Source organism: Scardinius erythrophthalmus, assembly GCF_964197995.2.
Source record: "Scardinius erythrophthalmus genome assembly, chromosome: 9".
Classification (NCBI taxonomy): domain Eukaryota; kingdom Metazoa; phylum Chordata; class Actinopteri; order Cypriniformes; family Leuciscidae; genus Scardinius; species Scardinius erythrophthalmus.
Window position 1 is genome coordinate 43,678,523 of NC_138229.1, and position 19,336 is coordinate 43,697,858.

Consider the following 19,336-nt stretch of genomic DNA (forward strand, 5'->3'; position numbering starts at 1 on the left):
ATACGTAGCCAAAAAAAGTGAGCAGTCATCCAGCTGAAGGCACTGGAAATCGCCAGAGTTTTTTTGGAAAATTCAAAATGGCTGACAACTTTCTTTTGTCCCTTATGGTTCAAAAGTTATTAGCATTAACATGAGTGCAACTTTGGACAGTTGGTGGCGCTAGAGGGATTGAGCTTGAGACTCCAAATTTGCTATGGTGACAGTTCAGACTGTCCTCTATCTGTGTGCCAAATTTCACAACTTTTTACCATATGATTCTATGGGCTGCCATAGACTTCCAGAGTGGAAGTGTTCGAAGAAGAACGCCAACCATTACAATAGGTGCCTACACACCTTCGGTAAAAACACATATAAGGGATCTGAGGTCTTTTATTATTAATGTTTGTGTATTTTCATTGTTCTTTTGTGTTTGATCCAAGGTTTTACAGCATTATATTTTAATGTTTCAGTGCAAGTTCATTCTGAATACGTTAGAGTAGAAGGAAGAGACTGACTTATTTCTCCTTTCTGTCATACTGACTTTTCAGCGATCAATGGAGAAAGAAGAGAAAAACTTTACAGAAGGATTTTTTTGGAGAAGCAACAGACTGCAGATCGTTGGGATTCTCATGGTGATTAATTTTTGAAACTGTCCAGAAAGTGAAGGTAAAGTTTATAATGCTGGAGCTCAAACAGTGAAAATGGCTTCACTAAATGTGTCTGTAGAAGAGCTTTCTTGTCCCGTGTGCTGTGATATCTTCAAGGCTCCTGTTGTTTTATCATGTAGTCACAGTTTCTGTAAAGAGTGTATTCAACAGTTCTGGAGAATCCAGAAAACTCAGGAGTGTCCTGTCTGCAGGAGAAGATCATCAAGAGATGATCCTCCATTTAATCGTGTGTTAAAAAACTTGTGCGAGTCATTCCTGAAGGAGAGAAATGAGACGTGTTCATCAGGATCTGAGGAGATCTGCAGTTTACACAGTGAGAAACTCAAAATCTTCTGCCTGGAGGACAAACAGTCTGTGTGTGTAGTGTGTATTACTTCACAACAACACGACAATCACAAATTCAGACCCATCAGTGAAGTGGTTTCATCATATAAGGTAAGACGAATGTCTCTTGTTTCATATAACAATAAGTCATAAACACAGATATCATCACATTCATGCATTCAATATTTCTCTCTGCCATTTTACTCAACTTCACATGACATTTACTGTGCTGTGAAAAGGTGTTTGCCCCATCCAGATTTCTTCTGTTTGTGTGTCTTATACTAAATAGTTTTAGATCTTCAAACTAAATACAACATAAAACAAAAGGCAAGAGCCTTCACAGATGGATGTATTTGAATCACCTTCTTCATCAATATTTCTGGAGTTTCCACACTACCCTTGTCATAGTGTGTTACGGTTTTAGACGTTTTAAGCAAGTTCATGCTGTTGACAAAAGTCCTCTTTAAGTGTTGATATGACTGAACAGGACTGAAGAACTTGCCAGGTAGCCAGCGCAATGAGTGGCCAGGTAGGCCAGGGCCACTGAGTGTCGGCTCACTCGGCCGTGTTCTGGCAGCGGCTCACCAAAAGTGAACCAGCTCTGGCCCAGTAATGGTTGCCAGATTTGGCTAGGATTTGGATGTGCGCATTCAGCCCAATTTGTACTGAGACACGGCACATTTAGCCACATTCGGCCCGATTATGAGCCATAAGGGCTGGTCTGATTTTGGGTGAGATACAGTATGGCCATACATACCCAGGCCAGTTTGGTTGCGGGGGATGAGTCTCCTTTTACAATGTGGTAAATTGTATGTAGCAGTGACCCTTAAACTTAAACTTAATGTCCTTTCCTGTCAACGTTGTTATTTTGTTAGTGTAATGTTAGTGTATTATTTATTTAATTCCTAAATAATTTAACAAGCTTAAAGTGGTTAAGGGAACTTCAACATTATTTCTGCAATGTGAGTTTCAAGACATGCGCACTAGCTTTGACATCTAGTGACGACAGCCGCCGGGCTTTTTGCGAGAATCTTACATATAATATCACTTTAATAAACCGCTTTACACATATTTTACTGAAGTAATGTTCATTTATAATGAAGCTATAATTGTGAGTTGTCTGACATAGCGCTAGAGTTTAGCTCCAACCCTAATTAAACACACCTGAATCAGCTAATCAAAGTCTCCAGGATTACTAAAAACTTCCAGGCAGATGTTCTGGAGCTGGATGGAGCAACACTCTGAAGGACACCAGCTACTAAACTAACCAACGTAAAGTTTTAGGGTATGTTTACACGACAACAATATCCTTAAAACGGAGAAGATCTTCCGCGTACCGATTGATAACAGTCTATAATAGTATTGCGATTGACCTTTTGTTTTTTTTATGAGTGTGAAGAAATGCAAGTGCTGCCAGTGCATCAGATGGAGAGATTGAAAGTTCATCAAAAGATTAAAAGAGCAGGCCTGAAAGCAAACAGATTATTTTAACATTTACCAGAGTTGCCATTCATGTTATCAGTCTGAGATTGTCTGACTAACCGTATGTGTCATTGTTTGTTCCCCTTTTTGTCTCTTCTATCAATCTATCCCACTTTTATGGTTCGCTTACTTGAGGAGGCTCCTTTTTTACACTTCTTGGTAGTTCTTATAAAGCTGTATGTCAATGTTAGGTTTCAAATAAATTCTCATATCACTCATATTTTCGTTGTGTCATTTTTTAACTTGGGGGAAAGGGCTTTGGGTGCTCGAGCCCCTGCCCTTTTTCAAAATTAATCTAAAGTGCCCTTCTCAAACAAATATCAATGATAATATTATGGTCAATAAAACAAAATGCATTTGATTATAATTCACATTTATTTTTACGTTTCTGTCAATCTGAGGTCGGTGTCGTTTCCACAACGCATTGCTATAGGTTGCGTCACTTGCGTCAAGTAGCGTGTCTTGCTTCGGACGAGGGTCTAAGGCCACATTTACACATAGCCGGGTATTTAGAGAAACGAATATCCCCCCCCCCCCCCCCCTCCGTTTTCAATAATAACATTGTGCACACAACATCGTTTTCAAAAAAGTTGTCATTTAGATCATCCCGCATAAATACGCCGTCGAGCGCCATCATAACTATACCAAACCTATGGGTGGCAGTGAGAAGGATAAAGCCATGCAAGCCAATCAGAATCCTCAGAATCGACAACAACGAATAACTCGAGCGACTTCCTGTTCCTTTCAAAACAACAAATGTGACGTTTGAGAACCTAAACGGGGCCTAAATCTCTGGAGTAGTGTGTGTGGACGGCAGGCGTAACCGTAGCAAAAGTTATGCGTTTTAAAATGAAAATGCACTAGTGTAAACGTAGGTATCCCACAGTCTGCTCGGGAACCGATGCTCTCGAGCCAAATATAGTTATTTCAGTGATGGTTCGACGGCAGGAAGGAATAAACCAAACAATTGTTAAACTTTTTCAATAATAAAAGCTAGTGTGTCGATTTAATAAAAAATCCACAATTCATATATTTAAAAATATGACATAATACATTGAAGCCTGTTTGTCATGGATAATACACCGACCAATCGTCATCTGGCACAACAAGTTAAAATTTAATTGGACAGTGTGAAGTGGAGCGGTAAATTTCCAGTCATTCATAAATCGTTTGAAAATTACATGGACAGACGAATTTACATTAATGAAGCGATCTGAATCTGCGTCGTTTAAACAATGGATGCTAATTGACTACAGAGCACTGAACAAAACCAGCACCAAAAGTCGCATTAATGGTAAATAGTATTATAGTCACTTTTTATTTAGTCTATGTATATTGATACACCATTTACCATTTGATCAAACTATCATAGTTGGTTAAATAAAGCCCAGGCCTATTATGTGAAGTGTAGGCGGACAACAACACGCCAAATGGTGATATGAAAGGACTGTAACATTTTTGATAATTATGCAGCAATAGTATAATAGTACAGTAGCCTACTCGTGGTCAAACATTTGGACACATAACTCAATGTTTTTTTAACCTGTGATACTTTTTTCTACCCTGGAAATCCAGACCCAAATCTGAAAGATTAATGGTCTGGCATCGACTAATGAAAATCGGCCAACTCAAGGGGCGGCACCAAGCATGCATTTGAAAATCTTATTGCACGCAATTGGATAACACTACGACCAATCACTGTTGTGATTGCACTGTCACTAGCGCTGTCGTTTAGCATCTGTTTAGCTCGCCTCTGGCCCACCTATATCAGATAACCCGATGTGATTGGTGCAGCTCGGCTACAAGGGCTTAGTTAATGAGCATCATAACTCGACGCCAGAGTAACTCGCTGAGCAAATTCAACTTGTGCTCTCGTGAGAACTCTGGATTACCAACGTAACTTTTTTCAGGATTTATTGAAGAATATAAAGTAAAAAAGAACAGTATTTAATTAAAATAGACATTATTTTATAAGTCTTTACTGTCACTCCTGATCAATTTAGCACATCCTTGCTTTTTTTTTTTTTAAAGAAAGAAAGAATATTACTGACCCCAAACTTTTGAACGGTAGTGTATATTGGTTCAAAATATTTATATTTTAAATATATGATGTTCTTTTTTTCTTATTTTTACTCTGAATCCTGAAAAAAGTATCAAAGGTTATAAGTATATTATAATAGAAAACCATTATTTCAAATTGTAGTAATATTTCACAATATTACAGTTTTTTTTATTTTTAGAGCAGAAAGGGCTTCTTTCAAAAACATTAAAAATAGTAGTGTCCAAACTTTTGTATATATATATATATATATATATATATATATATATATATATATATATATATATATATATATATATATATATATATATATGCCCCTTTTTAACATTTGAGCCCCTGCCCCTGGGGAACTCTCTGCACGTCCCTGAGGAGCACATATGGATGTTATGGGGTAATTCATGGGGTGTTAGGTGGGGATGCCATGAAAAAAACTGTGCAAGGGCCAAACCTTAATCTTTGTAAAGTTGACATATTTAGTTGACATTGTTACAACCGGTTCAAGATTGTAACATGTACGAGAGGCAAACACGGACGTGAAAGTAATGAAGGGATACATTTATTCAACGAAATAAACATAATTACAAAAGATATTGAAACAATCAGTAATCAGTATTAATGGATGTCAGTAATGAAGGCGTGCATAAAAGAGGAGTGTAAGCTTCAGGTCTAAAACAGATGCAACCCAATAAATATAACAAACGAAAGCAACAGAATATCAGCCACTCAGTCATCGTAGCTCTCCCGCAATCACCAGCGCTGCGGTTCATATAGCCCCGCAAATGAGCCTAGGTGGAAAACCACACCCCCACTGAACACCTGTAACCAAAAACAAAGCAGAACAAAAACACTCACTGGGACCTAACAACATGTGATTTAACAAGGACACTGTAAAATATATTTTTATTTTAGTTGGAAGTAGATGTGGAAAAACAAATTCAGTTCAAAGCTCTGTTTTATATAAAAAGTGGAAGGAGTCTTTAATACACATATTTTAGAAGTTTTACTGAACGTACAAAAATGTTTTTAATTCTGTATAAGAGTAAGTGCAAGTATATTTTTTAATTTAGCAAACAAGACTAGTACCGGCTAAGTGTTGGCGTGATTGTGGCCCAGTGTCATCTCAGTTTCAGTGCCCAGTCTTGGGCCAGTACCGATTAAGTGTTAAAATTGTGTGATTGTAGCCCAATGCCGGCAGTTTTGGTAGCCGGACTCGGGCCAGTGTATTTGGGACAATTCTGGGGCGTCATTCATCCAGTGTCCATCCTGAGTCTGGCAACCGCAACCGGGCCGAGTTACTTCTTCCGGCTTGCCGGATCGGGGCCATTATCGGGCAGAACCGTTTTGGCTACCTGGGTGTTTAGTCCAGCTGAACCACTATATAATTATAAATGCAGTTTCAATCATTTACAAACTGTACTTTGTGTTTACTCAGGATGCCTATGTTTTATAGTAGGTTTTAATTTCAGAATAATTTTAGTATGAGATGTACACAAAAACAGAAGAAATCAGGATGGGGACAAATACTTTTTCACTGCACTATACATGTATGACCATATCACTGCATTGTCTTCTCTACTTCTCTTCACTGTAATCTTGTGTTTTATGTATTTGTGTTCAATTCTAGGAGGAGCTCAATACAGCACTGAAGTCTTTACAAGAGAAACTTAAACGCAATGAAGAAATGAAAGCAGAGTTTGAGGAAACAGTTCAACACATCAAGGTGAGGAAACAGAGACGAGAGTCATTTTCATTACAGCTGGAGGATCACTATATACAGTTATGATCTGATATAATGAATAACAGTTGATTATTTCTGTAAATGACAAGCAGATATCTGCTTCTGGATCCATTTTATGATATTTAGGATATTAATGATGTAAAGTGTCGATTGAGATGATTGAAGTGAATGTGATGTGATTTCAGTCTCAAGCTGAACACACAGAGCGTCAGATTAAACAGCAGTTTGAGAAGCTTCATCAGTTTCTCAGTGATGAAGAAGAAGCTACAGTCACTGCACTGAGGGAGGAAGAGGAGCAGAAGAAGCAGAGGATGAAGGAGAAGCTGGAGGAGATGAACACACACATCTCAGCTCTTTCACACACAATCAAAGACATGGAGGAGATGATGAAAGCCAATGACGTCTGCTTTCTGAAGGTCGGATTTCAGATCATTGGTTGATCATTGGTTGATTGATTGAGTTGTTGATGATAAATGGTGTGTTTGTTCTGCAGGAGTTTCCAGTCTCAATGGAAAGGTGAGTGATCTGCTCCTGTCTCTGGTCTATCTGGTTCTGATCCAAAGCCTCTGCATTTCTGACTCCTGAATGTTCTTCCAGAGTCCAGAGCTCACAGCCGGATCCACAGATTGCTTCTGGAGCTTTGATTCATGTGCCACGATACTTGGGCAACCTGCCGTTCAGAGTCTGGAAGAAGATGCAGGACATCGTCCAAAACAGTGAGTCTGACTGCAGGAGATCTGAGCTGGACATGATGGACGGGTGGAGAGGGAAACTGACAAACTGATAGCATCTCGAGTTAGAACAGTCTGAAGGTCTGAGCGGAGTTTGGTGGTTAGGACTTGTTACAATTAGAAAACTTAATCTCAGATTTATAATCATTTTAATATAATTAATTATATATAATTAATAATTTCTCAAACCAACATAAGTAAAAAAAAAACAGACACTAAGAATAAATAAATGTAAACCAATACACAGACTATAAGAGCCAATAAAATCAGGATGATCAGATGCTTCTGAAGATCACACACACTTACAGTTTTTCATCTACAGCATAAATATCAACAGATCTAATTGATTTATTGTTATTTTAACTTTCCCAAAATATCAGTTTCTCTGGATGGGACACAAATGTCTGAATCACACATTTAATGTACGTAGTTGATGCCGCCCCTTACTCGTCAAAGATCACAGGCGGCCCCAGATTATTGTTGTTCAACATTCATTACTCGTCAAATCATCACACTCTTACTTGATCTGGACAAACTGAGCATCATTAGAAAGGTTTAAGACTCCAGCTTCGATATTTGACCACTGTTTATGGTTAAACTGGTTTGCAGTGACAATAATTTCTTAATTTATGCCAGGAGAGCAAAATAATTCATCTGTAATGTTCATTATTTTGAATAGAAATCATCACTCATAAAACATTCATACTCGTCTTCTCTGGTTTATTTGTGCTCAAATACATATAATATACAGCATCCGCCAGGGCTATTAGTCCAATGGTGCGCATATTTGGAGAAATAATTATTAATTATCACATGTTAGTAAAATATTTCGTCAAACAGAATAACATTTCTATTCATTTTCCACTGAATTATGCGATCTGAAGAGCTCAAACAGCGAACAGAGCTAGATCTGGTTCTCCTCTTCCTGATTTGCATCAGATTTGACCTCATTTGACCTCATATCTGTTTTGTGTGTGATTTTCATGCGATTTGGGGTTTTCATATGAATAAAGAATGTTTACAGTATGCATGCTAGGTAAGGATAGCCCATAGCTTCATATAAAATGCTAAATAATAACATATTTCAAAATCTTTTTTTGACTTGAAACCATTTTAAACCACGACCGGAATACGATACAAATACTCGATGGTGTTTTAAAGTGAGCTTTAAATAAAAGTGTAATATTAATAAATTAAATTGTGTCATGTAGCTTGATGCTACTTGTTGTGCTAATGCACCTGCTGCAGGAGCTTTCTATTCCATAATTACATTTTTTTTAAAGAATTTGCATTTAAAGTTCCAAGGATAGGTGGATTATTCATGTATAGTGGGATGAGAGAGGTGTCGATGGCCAAGCATTATGCCAGAAGAAAGGCTATAATGGCTGCATTCAAACAAAAGAATAAGGATAAAAGAATAATGAAGATTAAGTCTCATACGGGCAGAGGTGTGAAAGGTTGGTCGATTTACATCAACAGAGCATGAATGGGCCAGTTCTCCTTGCTAGACATTAGTCAGAGACTGTAAATGGGTGTTTACAGGGCAATAAAATATTTGATGAGAATCTTATCAGCCTTCTCTAAAACTTCTTCAAATCCTCCCCTGACATGGTCTTAAAATAGGCTTCATAAAGCACATAATTTTAGAGATATCATCCTCAGATTTGAAATGAAGCATGACCACAATTGTGGCTACACTTTGGTTGTGGTTATAAATTGCAATCCTAAATTCACCTAATATTTTATACATTTAGTAAATATATTCTTAATATTTGTTGTTTTTGTTTTATGTTTGAGCTTATATATCTCAATATTAATAACAGTCTGGTTAAATTTGAGTCTTGAACTACAAACTCTCAAGGGTTGGCTTTCTAAATATATGTGTGTTATGTGTCTATTCAGAATGACTTATGAGCAGCAACCTTTTTATTTTGGGTATGTCATGTATGCATCACTTGCCAAAATTGGAGCTGACTGGTAAGGGATTTTAAACACTGATGATAAAAATTAATGTGAAACTAATAACAGTACTGACAGTGATCAGAGGAAAATGTCTGATGTGTTTGATCAACACGAGTGTCATAATTCATAATAATCTGAGTTGGGTTCACTGGATAAAAGCAGTTGTTGATTGTGTCTCATCAGCTCCTGTGATTCTGGATCCAAACACGGCTCATCCACGTCTCGTCCTGTCTGATGATCTGACCAGTGTGAGATACAGCGGGATCAATCAACCTCTTCCTGATAATCCAGAGAGATTTGACGATTATCTCTGTGTTCTGGGTTCAGAGGGTTTTAACTCAGGAACACACTGCTGGGATGTGGAGCTTAAAGAGAGTTCATACTGGAATCTTGGGGTAACTAGAGCATCAATCCAGAGGAAAGGACGTGATTTCTATAACACTGATGTCTGGAGTGTGTGGTATCATCAGTACGGATGGTCTGAACCGGTTGGCTTTCCTGTCCATCAGAAGCTTGATCGTGTGAGAGTGTATCTGGACTATGACAGAGGAATGGTGTCATTCTCTGATCCTGTAACTAACACACAGCTACACACATTCACAACCACCTTCACTCACACACTCTTTCCATTCTTCTGTAGTTATAGTTCTTCCTCTCTGAGAATCTTACCGATCAATATTCAGTAAACGTTACTTCTGTAGGTCTGAGTCTTCCTCCTTTCATCATGTTTCCAATATTTAATCCATATCACGAGTAAGAGTGCTGTTGATCTGAATATCAGTACGGCTGTAAATGGACAGTGATGATTACATGACTGATAACATTTTTCATTTATATTTCACTTCACACAATTAGACCAATTAGAGACAATTTCAAGATTGAAATAATTGGGTAAATGGTAATTAGCCTGAAAACAGTCTAGTGTGTCTCTAATTTTCACATGTTAATCAAATATATCTTTCTAGTCACTGAACCAGTTCATTTTACACATGCATTATAGTCATATTTATGACACTTCTCAGAAATGCCCTTAAGAATATCCTTAAGCTTTGACTTCAGTGTCAAAAACTTGTAAGACTTGTGTAAGATTGGGAACTTCTTATAAAGAAGCTAAAAGCTACTTTCAGCAAAGTCTCAGACTAACTCTCAAGAGCCTGCTTACTGTGGACTGATGCACCATTTCTGCAGTTAATCATTGTTTCATAGAGCAGGAAAAATTACTGAATTTCTTTCTAGATCAGTAACAATATGAATACCTTGATGATCAAGCCTGTTTCAGGTGATCAGATTTATGCCACACAGCAAAATCCAGGCAGGAGGAGGCGAATGACATGGCCTGCAAGTCTACTACCCTTTTTAATGAAGTAATAGCAACAAGCAAAGCCAACTTGAGAGTCAGAAGCTTCACAAAGGCTGACTCTAAAGGGTTCGAAGGGCATATTTCCCCACTGAAACCATTTCAATTGTGGCAAACTGAAATAGTGGCCACATAAACCTTGAGGGTAGCGGGAGTCAGTCCAGCTTCGAGACACTCTTGAAGAAACTCCAGTACTGAACCAACTGGGAAGTCAGCTGGGTTTAGATGGCGCTGCTCACACCAGGATGAGAAAATACACCATTTAAGAGCATACAGCTTTCTAGTAGAGGGAGCTCTAGCATTTAGGATGGTATCAATAACATCACAAGGGGAGCCTTCCAGGAGAGACACAAGGTCCGCGAACCATACTCGGGCCGACCAGAATGGGGCTACCAATATTAAGCAAAGGTCCTCCTGACAGACAATCGCCAGGACTCGTGGGAGCAGAGTAATTGGAGGAAAGGCTCTCAGGCACAGCCTCGGCCACATCTGTACCATGACATCCACTTCCAGAGGAGCTGGAGCATGCAGAGAGAACCCAAGGGGACAGTGAGTTGACTCCTCGGAGGCAAACAAGTTCACTTTTGCCTGCATAAGTTCTGCCGGGAAGACTCAATTGTTACGTCACTTTACCTTCTCATCTATCCAATCACATTCTAATACTCGTGGTATAAAAGATTGGTACTTACACACGTTTGCGTTCGCCAATGCTGACGCTTCCATTCACCTCCATCCTCCCCACCACCTCCAAGACGGATCCTTCCCTCCATCCTCCCCACCCCCACCACCAGGATGGTCCCTTCCCATACCTCACAGGGGGTCGGCTGCGCCCCTGCCTTCGTCTTCAGGCAGGATATGCAGAGTCCGGACCCTCAGATTGCGAGCTACAGACGGGACCTACGCCAAAGAACTTTATTGCTTGCTGGGCTGTTAATAAATGTATAATTGTCACAGTATTTATTCTCCCGAGTCTTTCTGGTAGAACTGCTAGTAGCGCACACTCTTCAATTGCACCACAAATGCAGCGGTGCACACTGTATATCGCTTAACTATACAAAGAGCAAAATAAACTATGAGCATGCAATGTCGTTACGTTGTAAACTAGTATGTCACAAAATAAAAGTAAAATACCAATAAATCAGGTTACTGGTACGTCATGTGTTAGCTGAAAAGGATTTGCATGCAGGTATACCTGTACATACAGGTACAGTATATGTTCATTCTATTCATCAGGAGCAGTTCCCATAGCTGTGTCCGAAATCGCGTACTACATGAGTAGGGACCAGTGATGCGCGAGTCAATGTATAAACAACCCGCACCCGACCGACGTTTTCAACTAACCCGCCCGCAACTCGGACCGCCAAAAAAAAAAAAAAAATATATATATATATTGTACCCGACCCGCTTCCTGACCCGCATTTTTTAAAAGTAGTAAATGCTCATCGTAGCGTCATTGGGCCACAGACGTAGGAACTAGGGGTGCTGTATGATATAGCCTAGTGTTATGTAATAAAGGCTTGATTTATTCATTTATTTCGTTTCATTTTCGTAACAATTAAGATGCTGCATGTGTTTATCCAGTCTAATCGAAGTGTGCGTCTCTCCCCCGACTTTTCCAACAAAAATCCCGCCCCCTCTCAGAAAATACATAAAACTGACATTACTGAGCTATATGCGTTTAAAAGTAGCCTATTAAAATGGTACAATGGCATTGCTCAGTTCAACGTGTTGGGAAATCGGGCATTTCGGGAAATCCCGCGTCAGGATTTATTCAAAAGTTAACGCTCAACATTCAAAAGGTAAATAAGGATTTCCCACTTGTATTAGTAGGCTTAGGCTATTTCGCCACGTGGATGCCCAATTGAAGCTCTCACAAGCACAACATTTGTGAATTTGCGGAGCTTCCACTCCCCAGCCTTCACCTTTTCAATTGCCTCCATCTCTACCTGCAGACTGAGCTCGTGCGTCATAAAAGTGTAGGCCTATGTAGTTCATAGAAAAGTGTGTCTAGTACTATATAAATTACAAAGGTTTAATTGGCATCTTTATTTCAAACGACCCGACCGACCACGACCCGAATATCATTAAAAATATTTTTGGATGACTCGTAACCGCGGGTAACCGCGGGTGACCGCAGGCACCCGCTCATTTTGGATCAACCCGCGCATCACTGGTAGGGACTACATTTAAATTAGAACATACTTCGCCAGTTAAAAAAGTACATTCTGTAAGCTGTGTCCCAATGTGAAGGTTGCATCTTTCGAGGGACGCATCATGTAGCCTTCGTAGGATTTCCTAATTGCGCAACCAGATGTTCCCGATCACCGCTCCGGGCGCCATCCTGATAATTAATTTGATATAATTGAGTAAACAGCTATGAAGCCAGAATTGGCTATTGTCATTTTTATGTTTTATATTTTACTGGAGGACATGGTGAGGATGTTTCAGCACCGGCGCTGCCGGGTCATGTATTTTCGGCTTAGCCAAGACCATGGCCAGATACATTAAGTTGGTTTGCTGCGTCCCAATTCAGAGGCTGCGTCCTGAATTTGCGGATTACACTTTAAACTGTTCAAGTATTGGGTGTTAACTTACGTATATAATGTAATGATATATGTAAATAAAATAAAACTTACATAGGCCTATAAATATATATATATATATATAATTTTTTTTTTTTTTTTTAAGGTTCACATGTTGACTTAAATCTTACCTTGATGCGATTTTGTAGGCTAGTGTATTCGTTTTATTATATATAGAAATGGACCATGGTGAACATACAGGTTTTCAACCCTGTTTGAATATAAAACTGAATATTGAATATTGAATATTGAATATTACTCCCGCTCATCATCGGCAGCTGTCACAGTTGCCAGGTGGCAAGAAAAATTCCTCCGTAGGCTAGACCGGTCTGAGAGCTTCAGATGCACCCTTTCATATGGGACGCAGCCGTAGTTTTTCCCCAATGCGGTATAGTTATTAAAATTACTTTTTTCAGAAATATACTCTTTCTGAAAAAAACCTGTGACGTGGCAGCCGTTGATTGAGTCAGCCCTGCAAACCTGTTGGTAGACAACTTAGTGGATAGTGTAAAAATGCAGTCAAACACTCTGGAGACGTTCCCAGATGATGTCCCACCAGCAGGAGGCCTTCCCAGGGTCTCTATTGTGGAGCCCATCCCAGTCCAGCAGCTCCACCAGGGTCTCCCTGCTCAGCTCAATATAAGTCTACATAATTTTTTCTTATTTTATGTACTCTAAATTTAAATGTTGATTTTGATATGTTTAACGTATGTTGAGTTGGAAAAAGTACAAAAGAAAAAATTATGTGGATGTCAAAGATCTCAAAAATGAAGTTTATTACAGCATAGCAGTGGTAAGGTACACGAGACACCTTGGGTTCACCGGCGTCAGAATGAACCCAGAACATCCAAACCTTAAACCTTTTATCCTGTTCGTAATGTAAATGAAGTTGCTCTTGTTGCAACAGCTGTGGTCTGTAGCCTATGTTAATGAAGTTTTGACACCCCATTGTCTGAGAAGGTTCTCTGTGTCCTACATCCAGTCCCATTCTACAGTTGACTACCATTTGTTCAGGATGTGATCTACCCAAATGGTGAAGAAACAATATAACTTGACTTTCTTTCATCTCTATGATAATTAAGCCATTTTGGGGATGAGCTCATTCTAAAATATAGTTTGGAGTGGAATCTGGGTCGAGGCAGACTACAATTTGTTACAGTACTTTTACGTAGCCTATAGAACAAATTATTTTCTTTTACCAATTTTATAAAAAAAAAATAAAAAAAAAGGTATAGAAGAATTTTAGATTATGACTGTCATTACAAAAATAAACAATGTCCAGAACAATTCATTCTCTTTTATTTACACATTTAAAGTTGCATAAAATAATGTACAGAATTCTTTTTTCCTTTTAAAAAATAAGTGAAAAAAAGTTTAACAAGAATATATAGAAAAAATATATATTTTTCAATTATTCTCTCAAGAAGAAAAAACAGCCTGTCCATCCTCTCCCTACTCTCCTCGCCTCTGCCTCCCTCTCTAGTTGCATGTCTTCTCTGATCAAGTCCAAAAAATCGTCCTCTGTCTCGCCGCCTTCGTGCTGCTGCTGCTGGTGCTCCTGGTGCTGGTGCTTCTGCTGCTGGTGCTGGTGCTGGTGCTCCTGGTGGTGCGGGTGCTGGTGGTGCTGGTGCTTCTGCTGCTGGTGCTCCTGGTGGTGCTGGTGCTCCTGGTGGTGTGGGTGCTGGTGGTGCTGGTGCTCCTGGTGCTGCTGGTGCTCCTGCTGCTGGTGCTCCTGGTGGTTTGGGTGCTGGTGGTGCTGGTGCTCCTGGTGCTGGTGCTTCTGGTGGTGCGGGTGCTCGTGCTTCTGGTGGTGCTGGTGCTCCTGCTGCTGCTGCTGGTGCTCCTGGTGGTGTGGGTGCTGGTGGTGCTGGTGCTTCTGCTGGTGCTCCTGCTGCTGGTGCTCCTGCTGGTGTGGGTGCTGGTGGTGCTGGTGCTCCTGGTGCTTCTGTTGCTGATGCTGGTGCTCCTGCTCCTCCTGCTGGTGCTCCTGGTGGTGTGGGTGCTCGTGCTTCTGGTGGTGCTGGTGCTCCTGCTGCTGCTGCTGGTGCTCCTGGTGGTGTGGGTGCTGGTGGTGCTGGTGCTCCTAGTGCTGGTGTTTCTGTTGGTGCTCCTGCTGCTGGTGCTCCTGCTGGTGTGGGTGCTGGTGCTCCTGGTGCTTCTGCTGCTGGTGCTGGTGCTCCTGTTGGTGCTGGTGCTCCTGCTGCTGGTGCTCCTGGTGGTGTGGGTGCTGCTGCTGCTGCTGCTGCTGCTCCTGGTGGTGCGGGTGCTGCTGCTGCTCCTGGTGGTGTGGGTGCTGCTGCTGCTCCTGCTGCTTCTGGTGGTGCTGGTGCTCCTGCTGGTGCTGCTCCTGGTGGTGTGGGTGCTGGTGGTGCTGGTGCTCCTAGTGCTGGTGCTCCTGCTGCTGGTGCTCCTGGTGGTCCTGGTGGTGCGGGTGCTGGTGCTTCTGGTGGTGCTGGTGCTCCTGCTGCTGCTGCTGGTGCTCCTGGTGGTGTGGGTGCTGCTGCTGCTGGTGCTCCTGGTGGTGTGGGTGCTGCTGCTGCTGGTGCTCCTGGTGGTGCGGGTGCTGCTGCTGCTGGTGCTCCTGGTGATGGTGCTCCTGGTGGTGCTGCTGGTGCTCCTGCTGCTGGTGCTGGTGCTAGTGCCAGGGATTGAGGCAATGAGGAAGGGGGGTTGGTGCAATGCCTCTGTCCCAACACCTCATCCATGAGGACAAACCAGGGCCAAGTTTAAGCAGTGGATTTCCCACTCACACCCTCACCTGTCCCAGGACTCTTGCAATCCTAAGGCAGAGCAAATAGGTTGTTGTCTTACCTCCAAGCCACGCTGGCGGAGTTTTTCGTCAAATGGTCATTTTCTGACCGCAATTTCATAAATTGAGCTGTCTGCTCCTTGCTCCCTGAAACAATTATTAAACTAATATTAGCACAAGTTTTGCCAAACCACCTGACAAATGAAGCCACGCAATGGTGACGAAGGAGTTATGAAGTTTATAAGAAAGAAAAACTTGTGGCTTTTAACTGTGGTTTCGTGAGCTATTTGAGTAAATGAAAACATAATACTTAAATTTAAATGTGAATTTGCCGTCCACCACCGAACTCTCGACCGCAATTTAAAAAAAATAAAAATGCTGTCGTCACCGGCGCGCACTGACTTATGAGGTAGAATAGGCCGTTAAGGTTCCTTTTGATGTATCCTTTCTTTCGCGGGGAAACAAAGGGTGCATTTGGCTTCGCTTTTGAATCTGGGTAGCCTTCGTCGCGCCGCGATGACGAAACCGGCCTTCGAATAAGGCCTTCGAATAAGGCCTTCGAAGGATGCAGAATTGAATTCGCTCGGTGCAAAACTCTACTTACGTTCTACTTCCGCTCCCTCGAGTGTGTGGGTCAACGCTTCCGGCAAGATGACGATGTTTTACACCAGATGTCTCCAAGACCTGCCCAAACTAACCATATCAGACGTCCACAGACTCGTCCGAAAGGGATGCTCTGCCCCCCGGAGTAAACGGGAAAAGGGGTACAAGATGTACCTGAAGGTAAGTGGGAAATTGACAGCAAAACACATTCACATTGTGGTTTCGCTAACTAGCTAGCAGTAGCTAACATTTAGGTAAGTTGTCCTGTAGAGATTTTAGATTTTGTATAATTATTTTGTTTTTTAAAGTTTTTTTAGTTGAGGTGCATATGACCAAAACAAAAACTCAGCACCCTGAAAAAGCATGCATGTTACTGAAAGAACGAGCAGAGAGAGAGCCCTGGCCCACGCTCACTCTCTCATCGTCTTCAAGCGGTCTTGCTCTCTCTCGCTTGCGCATATTTAAAGCTGCCGTCGGCAACCCTGGAAGATTGAGTGGACTTAGCCAAAATTTTGAATGTTTACAACTCTCATGCCCCTCCCCCACTATCAACTAATACCCTCCCATTGAGTTTGTGCTGGTCAGCGCGTGTGCACCAGATTTTCTGTGAACGCACCCGTCTCATCAGCATCAATCAACACCATGGAGTACTCATAAAGTAAATGGTTGATAAAGCACAATTACCTGTCGAGAGGAAATGTTGCAAGCTCTGACCTCCTAGCTCTTGAGGTTAACCGAGGAATTGGAATCTTTTCCGCCATCACTCTTCGTTACTGCGCGAACTTCAGGCGTGTGCATGTGATTGAAACGTGCGCGAGGGAGGAGTGGGATCTGTGGCGTGTGCACGACCTGTGATTGACAGTCAGATCTCACACCCCCCTGCGCTGATTGGACCCGATGATCCGGGAGCGGTGGATTTTTGCAAAACAAACAACACACTCCAGTGGAGTTAGAAGCTCGGGTTTTTTTCTAAAACCACCTTATTTATGTTGTTCTGTCGGATTATAGTGTCGATTTCACTGAATATGATCAAAAAAATGTTGCAGACGGCAGCTTTAACCAACATCAATTGAGAATTTGCATGATTCTGTGTTTTCTGTGTTGCACCCCGTGCCGCAGTCTGCTAATGAATGGTTAGAACAACTGAATCGGTGTATAACAAATCGTTAACACTTTACAATAAGGTTCTATTTATTAAACTCTAGTTAACTACATTAGTTAACATTAACTTAATAAACTGTACTTCTACAGCATTTATTAATCTTAATTTCACAATTTACTAGTAGCCTACATTATTGAAATCAAAAGTTGTATTTGTTAATGTGGCACAATGGTAAGGCGAAGAGCAAGATGATAACTAAGATAAGCAAAAACTCACATGAAGATACTCAAAGTCTTAACTGTAGCCAACTACACCACCTAGGGACTTTCACCCCAGGATATAGGCTACTAGTACTCAATCTAAACCCCAGGTTCGTTCTTTCCAGTTAGGACTGAGACAGTTCTGCCAATTAAAACAATTTTTATTTTATTACAGAACCGCTATAAAGCCAAAACAATCTCTGTTACCTTAAATTATACGTGTATCTCTGTAAAGCTGCTTTGAAACAATCTACATTGTTCAAAGCGCTATATAAATGAGGATGACTTGACTTGACTTGACTTGACTTGACTTGACTTGACGACAATGGCGTTTTGGGCGCCTGAAAAAGCAAACTTTTGAAAACGGGTTTCAAAGTGCACATTTTTGAAAACGGTCTCTGAGTAAACAACAAAAACGCGAATCTCTGAAGACGATGATATCATGCACATGCATATTCAATCTATAGTGTTTCATCGCCATCTACTGGCCTGGCAGCAGAATACAGTGTTTTTAGTTGTTTTCGCGGATCTGTGTGAATGGGGATCGTTTTGACAATAGTGACGTCTGTACGCGCAAGAACTCTGTTTTAAGCATATTGTTGTCGTGTAAACATACCCTAAAACTTTACATTGGTTAGTTTAGTAAGGCAAGGCAAAGCAAGGCAAGTTTATTTATATAGCACATTTCATACACAATGGCAATTCAAAGTGCTTTATATAGAAGAAATTAAAATAATAAAAAGAAATAAAAATAATTAAAACGGTTTAGAAAAATAAAATAAAATACAGTACAGTACAAACAGTTGGACGAACAGCGGCACAGTGCTCATTCAGTAAATGCATAGCTAAACAGAAGTGTTTTGAGTCTGGATTTGAAAGTGACTACAGTAGGAGCACGTCTGATCTCCTCTGGAAGCTGGTTCCAGCTGCGGCTGGCATAATAGCTAAAAGCGGACTCGCCATGCTTAGAGTGAACCCTTGGTATTTCTAGCTGATATGATCCTAGTGATCTGAGTGATCTGTTGGGTTTATATTCAGTGAGCATATCTGCAATATATTGAGGTCCTAGGCCATTGAATGATTTATATACCAGTAATAATACTTTAAAATCAATCCTAAATTTAACTGGGAGCCAGTGTAAAGACCTGAGGACTGGTGTGATATGTTCATATTTTCTGGTTCTGCTCAGAATCCTGGCGGCAGCGTTCTGTATGAGCTGCAACTGTCTTATGGTCTTTTTGGGAAGGCCAGTGAGGAGTCCATTACAATAATCCACCCTGCTGGTGATGAAAGCATGCACAAGTTTCTCTAAGTCTTGTCTGGAAACAAAGCATCTAATTCTTGCTATATTTTTCAGATGATAGTATGCTGATTTAGTTATTGCTTTGACATGACTACTGAAACTAAGGTCTGACTCTAGTGTCACACCAAGATTCCTGACTTGATTTTTAGTTGTTTGACCCCTAGAGTGAAGGTATGCGTTCACCTTGAGAACTTCATCTTTGTTTCCAAATACAATGACTTCAGTTTTGTCTTTGTTTAATTGAAGAAAGTTTTGTGTCGTCTGCATAGCTGTGGTAAGCAATTTGGTTCTTTCTCATTATTTGGCTCATTGGGAGCATATACAGGTTGAACAGGAGTGGCGCAAGAATTGAGGCTTGAGGGACTCCACATGTCATGGATGTCCACTCAGACTTATGGTCTCCTATATTATGGTCTCCTATATAACATAATAACCTC

General features: G+C 40.8%; 1 protein-coding gene across 1 annotated transcript; it reads left to right on the forward strand.

The window, feature by feature from the left end:
• Positions 1-677: 677 nt before the first annotated feature.
• Positions 678-9,629, forward strand: LOC308695358 (zinc-binding protein A33-like; the record flags this gene model as incomplete). Its single annotated transcript, XM_081373481.1, has 6 exons — positions 678-1,082; positions 6,137-6,232; positions 6,436-6,666; positions 6,744-6,766; positions 6,848-6,966; positions 9,127-9,629. The coding sequence occupies exons 1-6, from the start codon at positions 681-683 to the stop codon at positions 9,627-9,629; spliced, it is 1,374 nt and encodes a 457-aa protein (XP_081229607.1). The 5' UTR covers positions 678-680.
• Between the last annotated feature and the right edge of the window lie 9,707 nt (positions 9,630-19,336).